Source organism: Ailuropoda melanoleuca, chromosome 3, assembly GCF_002007445.2.
Source record: "Ailuropoda melanoleuca isolate Jingjing chromosome 3, ASM200744v2, whole genome shotgun sequence".
Taxonomy (NCBI): domain Eukaryota; kingdom Metazoa; phylum Chordata; class Mammalia; order Carnivora; family Ursidae; genus Ailuropoda; species Ailuropoda melanoleuca.
The window spans coordinates 105029438-105038851 of NC_048220.1; the positions used below are offsets into that span (position 1 = coordinate 105029438).

The following is a 9414-nucleotide window of genomic DNA, read 5'->3' on the forward strand; positions in this document are numbered from 1 at the left end:
ATTAAAAAAAGCAAGAAACCTATTACATGTTGACATAAATACCATATTATTGTGAACAATAATTACATTTTCCAAAATTAAGAAAAGGGTGGCACTGTTTTACATTTTTGCGAATCTCTCTTATGTATGGCTTTATAGTAGACAGCTGGATTTTCATATCTACTTCTGCATTCATCTGTTGTGATAGCACATGTCTGGAAATCACTGCGCATTTGTGAGAGAATGAGAATAGAAAAGGCAAATAATGTTTTAGGATTATTATAAAAAGGGGTTCCCCTTGTGGGTTCCCTGGAAAGGTCTTGGAGACCCACTTTGAGAACTGCAGAACTGTTGAATAAGAGAGTGGGAGTGAGGGAGGGTTTTGGTGTCCTTGAGGGCCAATTTGAGGAGCGTAGAACATGGGACAGGCCTACAAAGAAGAATCTAAAGAAACAGTCTCAGTCAGCAAGGTTTCTCTGGGCCTCAGTTTCCTTATCTGTGAAATGGAGATGCCATCCCTGCCCAGACCATCACATGGAGTATGGTAAGGGCCAAATGAGACCATAGACAGAACAGCACTTTGAGGGCCTTTAAACTCTACAAAGACAGTAGTCTTGAAAATCCTCAAACACTACCTCTCCCACCCATGAAAATACAACCAAAGTGCTTTGCACTGGTAGCCTGTTAGCAGTGCTTTTTATAAGGATTTCTTGGCTTTGCTGATGGACATTTGGGTTTTCTTTGCAGCTGGCTGATGGAGTGGTCCAGCTGGAATACCGTTGCCCAGGTGGTTTCTATGGAAATCTTTCCTCCTGGCTCCACGTGAATGATCAAGAGTGGCACTCCATTGTGGTGGAGGAGACAGACACTTCCATTCGCTTGTTGGTTGACAGCTCAGGCAACGCCTCCCTTGTACTCCCAGAGAACTGCCAGGGTCTCAGGCCTGAAGGAGACCTCTTCCTGGGTGGCCTTGTTCTCTTGCATTCTTCCCCAATTGTGTCCCAGGGTTTTGAAGGCTGCCTGGATGGGGTCATGATCAATGGAGAGGAACTGGAGCTTCTGGTCCATGGCAAGAAAGCATCAGGCTTGCAAGAGAGGCAGGCCCTCACCCAGTGCTGCTCGTACAGCGATGACTGCAGCCAAAACCCATGTCTCAATGGTGGCAAGTGCTCACAGACCCACGGGGCAGGTAAGGGCTGGAAATGATTCCAAGGCTTATCCCAGGAGGCTCTTCAGAAGACCCCAGCAAGTTGAACTAGCAATCATATATCACTGGAGAGTTTACAAAGTATATTCCTTCAATAGCCCCATGAGGGAGAGAGGAGTTGAAAGAAAGACGACAGTGGCTCCATTTTACAGCACAGGAAACTGCTGGGTTATGTAAGAGATACCCAGATGGGTGAAGGAACTCACCCAAGGTCACATGGCTGTTAAGTGAGAGAGATGCATTTGGGGTGCAGATCTCAGTGCAGCACTCCTCCCCCTGATACCAAATGACTCTCCCTTTCCCTTACTATCTCACGAGTAACAGGTTGGGATCCACTAGGTTTACACTAATGGAAGCCAAGAGTCTTTGTTCTCCCTCAACAAGGACTAACTTTCTTTCTACTTGTTTGGATGGGGGACCAGCATGAACAGGGACCTCTCATGCCACAGGTTGAGTTCATCACACACCTTCGTGTTATGATCGGTCCGTGCCAAGTTTCTCTTTTATATTCCCCTTTACTCTATACTCAGCTGTCTTTCCCCCTCCCCAAATCCATAGGCAAATATTTAAAGTTTTTAAATGAGTTTTTGCAAAATGTGTATTACTGGTTTTACACGTACTTGAATTTCTAATTATACGTGATATATAATTTTTTAGAGTTTTCCATCCACGCTGACACAATTCATATTCATTGCTTTTATTGTGGCTCCGTACCCCGGTGTGTGTGCATGCACTCACACCTTCCCTCTCTACTCAGCTAGCAAGGAATACCCTGGGAGCTTCAACACCCCACTTCCATCAACAATGCTGCATGAATATCCTCATACGTATCTTCTTGTGAACCTGTATGAGAACTTCCTTCACACACACACACACACACACACACACACACACACACACACACACTGTGCCCAGGGATAGAATTCACATACCCAGAGAACATAAATCATTATTTTGACTAACTAGGGCCAAACTCTTCCTCAGCATGGCCACAGCAGCTGCACTTCCACCAGGAGTGCACGAGGACCCTGTGTCTCTGTCAACACTCGGCATTATCCCATGTTCTAATTTTTGCCTGGTAATAGTACTGTCATTTCCATCTGCAGAATTTCTAAGAGGTCCATCACTTCTGTCTGTCCATACTACCAGGCAGATATCATCTCTCACCCTTGGGCCAGCTGTCTCCCTGCTCTCTCCCTTCTCTCCCTTCACCTGTGCCTTCCAGCAGGGCACCAGAGTGACCTTTATGCAAAGCAGGTCTGAGTGCATCACTTTTCTGCTTGGAACCTTGCAGCGGCTTCCCCTTGCTGTTAAGATAGAGTCCTAATTCTTAATTCCTGCATCTGGCTCATAGGGATCTTCTGACCCTTCCCACCTCCCTGGCCTTGCAGTCCCTACTCTCCCTTGGCTTGCTAGGCTCTGTCGTTTTATGATAATTACTAATATACTGATACTATACACAACTGGTTCGATAGGTTTGAATCCCAAATTTGCCATTTACTTGCTGGGTGATCTTGAGCAAATGTCATGCATTCTCTGTGCCTCATCTCCTCACCTGCCATCAACTTGTACCTGTTCACTGATGAGGATAACAGTAACCAATTTCAGACTTGTCATGAGGTTCAAATGGGCTGATACATGCAGATTGTTAGCACGGTGACTAGCACTGAATAAGTGTTGTCTAGGATGATTGCTGTTCTTTAGATGCCCGTTCTCTGTAGACTATATGTCGTTGGAGGCCGGGATCACGACTTCTTGTCCAGCAGGGCACCAGAGCCCCGCAGGGTGCTTGTCACAGAAGGAGGCACTCAATAACTAAACAGGGACATGCGGCTCTGCAGCCACACTGAGGCCTCCCCTCTGTCCTGGAGGGCCTCTCACCCTGCAGCTGCCTGACTCTCTTCCCTCTTGCCCTCCCTCCCAGGCTATGTCTGCAAGTGTCCCCCCCAGTTCTCGGGGAGGCACTGTGAACAAAGAAGGGAGAACTGCACTTCAACACCCTGCCTGGAAGGTGGCACTTGCATCTCGTCCCCTGAAGGTGCCTCCTGTAACTGCCCTCACCCTTATATGGGAGACAGGTAAGCACAGGTGAAGCCACCTGCCTTTGGCTCCTCACCCTTGGTTTGGCACCATTAGGGAACGACCTCCGCACTCTGATCTCCAGAGAAGCCAATGGGAGACCGGGAGCTGAGTGCTCCAGTGACCTGGCTTCTCGGCCTTTTCCATGTGCCGAAGCTTCTCCCTCTAACCACCTGCAACAGAACACTCAGGGAAGGAGGGTTCTTACTCCTCAGAAAGTGGCCTGGGGACAATGACTCCACTAGGTACAAACACTGCTCTGGGTCTTGAACCCCACTGCAAGCTACCTATGCCTTGTATTATGCTGGCCTGGGGGACTGCAAGAATCCTTAGATCCCTAGAATCCTAGAGGTAAAGAGGCTTGGTAATTATCTGGTTTTATGGCTCTCCACTTTGGGAGATACAGATTTCTGGACCAACTATATCAGAATCTCCAAGGAATGAGGCCTGAGATTCTATCTATAACAAGATCCCAAGGGATCTCCTTGCTGTCAGCATGTGCATAAGAGAGCCAATGATGTAGTCCACCCACTCAGTTTACAGATGGGGAAACTGAGGCCCAGAGAAGGAAAGGGCTTGTCCAAATCCCCCCATGTGTTTATGACCCAAGTCCTTTCTCTCAGCGCCTGGCATTTCTGGCCCCACTGCACACCTCACTCTGCAGCAGGTGTGCTAGCAGGATACTTCCTGGCCGACGGTGGTGTCTGCAATTTAAAAGAGGAACGTGGGGAGGATGATGTCTAACCCAAAAGGACAAAGTGTTGGTGGTGAAATTTTAGACACTGGGACTCAAGTAGGATGAAGGGAGCCTTTCTTAATAACCCTCAAACATGGATGAAACTGGCCACAGAAGCCTCCTACGCCTTACACCATGGAATGCCAAGCTGACGGTGACCTGGGAGGTCATACAATTCCAAGTGCTCACTCTGAACAGTTGTCCAATGGAGGATCTATGCAAGACCACGCTGGGTTCCTGTGACCTCCTGGAGAACAGTGGGCAACACTGGTGCCCAGCTGCCATGGCTGGGTGCTGCTGACTTGTATCTGGGACTCTGACATTATTGCTGAGGACAGCTGGGTATGTTGGCTGTCTCCACCACAGCATGTGGCTGTAACTCTCACCTCAGTGGTGGAGCATATATCCAATGCCTAGATCACAGGAATGGGAAATTATGGATGTGCCTAGAGCCTAGATTCCAAATGGTTATGAATGAAGTTGTAATTGACCCACACCTTCCTAGTGGAAGATGCAAGGCTCTGATGTTGATATGTGTGATTGTTATCATCCATTTTCTTTTCCTGTTTTTTTTTTTTTTTGTGGAAAATTGGAGAAGGTAGGCTTGAGTTCAAGGGCCTATAAATCTTTGTGAGAGGAGACATGGAAAGGGAAGTATAGTGACTCAAACCCCCGACTACTTCTCTGTCTCTGCAGATGTGAAATGGAAGCAAGGGGCTGCTCAGAAGGACACTGCCTAGTCACCCCTGAGATCACAAGGGGTGACTGGGGGCAGCAGGAGATTCTGATCATCATAGTGGCCTTGCTGTTTATCATTTTAAGCACCGTTGGGCTCCTCTTCTACTGCCGCCGTTGCAAGTCCCACAAGCCCGTGGCCATGGAGGATCCAGACCTCCTGGCCAGGAGTGTTGGTGTTGACACCCAAACTATGCCTGCCATCGAGCTCAACCCGCTGAGCACCAGCTCCTGCAACAACCTGAACCAACTGGAGCCCAGCAAGACCTCAGTTCCAAATGAACTTGTCACTTTTGGACCCAGCTCTAAGCAGCGGCCAGTGGTTTGCAGTGTGCCTCCCAGACTCCCGCCAGCTGCGGTCCCTTCCCACTCTGACAACGAGTCCATCATTAAGAGGACATGGTCAGGAGAAGAGACGGGTCAGTATAGCCAGAGGCCCTTAGCCTCTGGAATTGATGGAATAGGGTGATAGACCTAAATACTCCATTATGTGAGACCACCATCCAGTCCAATCCCTTGGGACAGGATATGAAGGGGTGTGCTCAAGGTCACAGTGCACTGGTGGGCTGGACCAAATGCCAGGTCTCTGGAATCAGAATCTGTGGCTCATTACACCACACCATGATCCCCTCCTCTCAATTCCAACTCACTCCACAGGATTGGTTTCTATGGCAGAACTGTAGACCCTAGATAGGGGTAAATGGGATCCCTGGGGTGAAGGGGGGGGGGCTTCTGTTCCTTTGTGCTTTTCCAGGAAAGGAAAGAGCAGTAGTCCAAGCTTCTGGTCACCCAATCTGGAGGTATGGCAGCCTTGGGCCAGACCTGACTGACCTAGAGGAGGGGTCTTCACCTCACTCTCATCTTTGGCTCAAAAGGAGGTGAATTTGTAAAGCACTTTATATTTTCTGGCTTATTCACCAATAGTTAAAGAAGGTATTTTCATAAACTTTTTGCTGATTGGGTAATTGGGGCCCATAAAGACACAGTAACTTGTTCTAACTCACCCAACTATTCAGTAGCAGGGACAGAGCAAGGACCAAGGATGCCTGGTCTCCAATCTTCCAAGCCACATCTCATTTAATCACCCTCTGTAACAGATGCCATCACACTCCCCAGTCCAAATTGTGTGTCTGTTTCCTTCAGTTAAGGAGACAGAAGTCACCAGTAGGAATTGGGATGGAGTTGCTGTCTCCAGCAGAGGCAAACAGGCTGCATGGAGTCATCCACATTCTTCCCTTATTCACTGACTCTTAGATCACTGGCACAGATTTGCAATACGAGCTGGCTTTGGGTTAAACCTCTGGCCTTGAAGTTGGCCCCGTTGAATTCTAGATATCAATAGAAGCTACCAGAGACAACACACATCGATGGCCACATACCCACCCACTCTTTTGCCCGTTTCTACCACATGCTGAGTTATATATAGCAGCTATAAGGCCTGCTGAAACCTTCACCAGGGAAACTCAGTGCTCAACCTATCTTGTCATTTTCAGTGTGCCCAGGTGGAGCTACAGTCTGGCCCCCTACTTACTCCAGGAAGGAACGCTGGGAATACCCCCACTCTGAAGTGACCCCTGGCCCTCTGCCACCGTCGTCTCACTGCCACCAGATCCCACCTGTGATGCCGGACCCCACTGGCCTCTATGGGGGCTTCCCCTTCCCACTGGAGCTGGAAAACAAGAGGGCACCCCTCCCACCCCGTTACAGCAACCAGAACCTAGAAGATCTGATGCCCCCACGGCCCCCCAGTCCCCGGGAACACCTGCTGGCCCCCTGTCTCAACGAGTACACGGCTATCAGCTACTACCACTCACAGTTCCAGCAGGGAGGGGGAGGGCCCTGCCTGGCAGAGGGGGGCTACAAAGGGGTGAGTATGCGCCTTAGCCGGGCTGGGCCCTCTTATGCTGACTGTGAGGTTGGGGGTGGGCATTCCACAGGGCGGGGCCAGACCCAGGCTCCCCCCAACTATGAGGGCTCTGACATGGTGGAGAGTGATTATGGAAGCTGTGAGGAGGTTATGTTCTAGCTGTCCTCAGAGGAAGGCAGGTAGGAGGCCAAGGACTTGGCACCTTTCTCCTGTCTTGTAGGAGTGAGTTGAGCATGGCTGACAAACTGGGATGGAGGCCCCCATTCCCAGTCCAGGCTGCCATACCTTGAAACGTGCTCTTGCAGACCCCCAGTGAGTCACTGAGGATGGAGGGAAGCTGAGGGTGGAGCTCCAAAAACAGCAATAGGGCCCCCAGCAGGAAGGGGATGTACAGAACAGTTAACCCTGGAAAACCAGGACTAACTGATTCCTGGGATGGGCAAGAGGCAGCATATCTCATTGACTGCCGTCTCTCAGTCCCCAGGGAGGCAGCTCTGTCAGGGAGCATTCTTACATCTGCCCACAGCTCCATTCTGGAGGCAGAGGCAAGTTCACTCGACAGGCAACTACTACATCAGCTACAGAGACAAGGTAGCTTGTCCTCTGACCCTGGAGGGCCACAAGGTATCCTCTAGGGGCTGAGAGGTGAGCAGCAGGTGAGCAGGTCACCAAGTCACCTGCCTCATTCACACGTAATTGCAGCATCTGCTCCGTGTGAGGCACTGTGCTAGACCTGGGGCGACGAGGGCTCCTGAGGAGCATTACTTGGCCTCAGTCTCCTGGGGCCCCACTCCTCTCGTGTAGAGTCCAAGGAACTGGCTCCACCTCTTTAAGTCCTATGACTTTCCACCAGCCAGGGCCTTCCAGGATTCCTGCAGCCCTGAACCTTCTTTGTTAAAGAATTCAAACCTCATGGAACTCTGGGTTCTTCACCCCAAGTTTCTCAAGCACTTTGGGCCAAAGGCTTGAAGGACATGATTCTTCATTTTCAAAATTCTTAGGCACTTTTCAACCTTGCTGTCTGGATGAGTTGCCCCAAAGGGATTTTTCTTCCCTAGACACAAGGAACCAAGAGCTCCCTGTTCAGGGCATCAGGGCAGGGTGGAGGCGTGGAGCTGGACATCAGTGTCCAGGCTGGACACTCTGCCTTTTCCTCCCCCTCCATCTCAGATGCCTGCAAATCTAAGTGTTACCTACAGTGACTCAACCCTATGCATGGAGGGTCAATGTGGGCACGTGTCTGCACATGTGGGCACCTCATGTATAGTATGTGGTCCACGTGTCAAGTGTATGTAGCCAGGAGTGGCAGGGACTGGAGAATTCTGGTGGCCTTGCCACTCCCACCCCTACCAATCCCTTTCTCCGGTCCACTGACTTTTCATTTGTGTTATTTCTGGAAGCAAAAGTCAAAAAGAAGAGCAATAGAGACTCTCACCCACAGGGCTGCTGCTTAAGACAGAGGGAGCTGTGTGGGTGAGGGCGTATTTGTAGAGTAGCCTGCAGCTGTGTGTAACTGTGTGTGTGAGTGACCGGACACACAGTTTCATTGGACATTTGTGTGTGTGTGTGTGTGTGTGTGTGTGTGTGTTTTAATAATAAAGTGTCTTTTTTTACGGTTATTTTGTACGTCACCTATCCTGTTTGGGGTTGGGTCGGGGAAGGGCACGAGGGTCTATGGGCCTTTCCAAGCTGAGGTTCATGGAATTTGGGGGCTAGAAGGGACTGCTGAGGTCATCAAGCATCATGATTCCCAAACCTAGCAAAATGGCTAAAATATAGATCTGTGAGCCCCAAAGCCAGACAGAAAATCAGAACCTCTGGGGGCAAGGCCCAGAACACTCTTCGGGGAAAACACCTCTAATTCCAACACAACTGCCTGCAGTTAGTGGACAAGTCCACTAATCAGCAGGTGAGTGAATGGCCTGGGATAAGACTTCAGGGCTGGTGACCCTGGCCAGCACCCTCTACACCACCTCGCACTGGATGGGGAGAGTGAGCTTTATAGCACAGGCCTTGGTAAGCCAGCCCTCCTGGTGCCCAGAGCCAGCCTGCGGCTGCTGCTCCACAGCTCACTCCCGAGGCCTAGTGGATGTAAACATCACTGGGCAACGGTGACACGGGTCTTGCAGGTGACACCGAAACTGGAAAGCCCAGTCCCTGCACTGAGTTCCCAGGGCAGGTGGGCAGAGAAGGCACATCCATGAGAGGCACCACAGCACACTGTGGCCTTGGGCAGGTATGAGTTGGCTTCCTGTTGTTTAGAAGCATAAACAATAAATGGTGACCACTGTACTAGGAAATAATACCAGATAGTGTGTAAATAAGATTAACTTATCAGAACCGTGCAGGAAATCACACATAAGCTAGTCCAGTGTTGCCCAGACTTCTGCTGTTTTGCTTACCGCTTTTACAATTTTGTCCTAATGCCACCTGTATAGTTATTTACTTACTAATTTTCTTTTAGTGCATTCCAATTTTAATAAATATTTTTATTCACCTTAAAATGACATAACCATAAACTAAAGGACTTGAAAGTTACTATTTTTTCTAGAACACATGGAAACACATAAACATTCAGACTTTTTTTAAATTTTTTATTTTTTGTGGTCTCAGTGTTTTTTTATTTTTATTTATTTTTTTATAATAATACTTTTTTATTATATTATGTTAGTCATCATACAGTACATCCCTAGTTTTTGATGTAAAGTTCCATGATTCATTACCTGCATATAACACCCAGTGCACCATGCAATACATGCCCTCCTTAATACCCATCACCAGCCTATCCCATTCCCCCACCCCCTCCCCTCT

General features: G+C 49.1%; 1 protein-coding gene across 1 annotated transcript in view; it reads left to right on the plus strand.

Moving 5' to 3' along the window:
- The window catches only part of FAT2 (FAT atypical cadherin 2), a 77754-nt gene extending 70992 nt beyond the window's left edge, over window positions 1-6762 (plus strand). The window contains exons 21-24 of the mRNA XM_002920750.4: window positions 727-1168; window positions 3111-3264; window positions 4698-5155; window positions 6230-6762. Coding sequence (XP_002920796.1) covers window positions 727-1168; window positions 3111-3264; window positions 4698-5155; window positions 6230-6762 — 1587 coding nt within the window. The remainder of the gene's footprint in view (window positions 1-726; window positions 1169-3110; window positions 3265-4697; window positions 5156-6229) is intronic.
- The last annotated feature ends 2652 nt before the right edge of the window (window positions 6763-9414 follow it).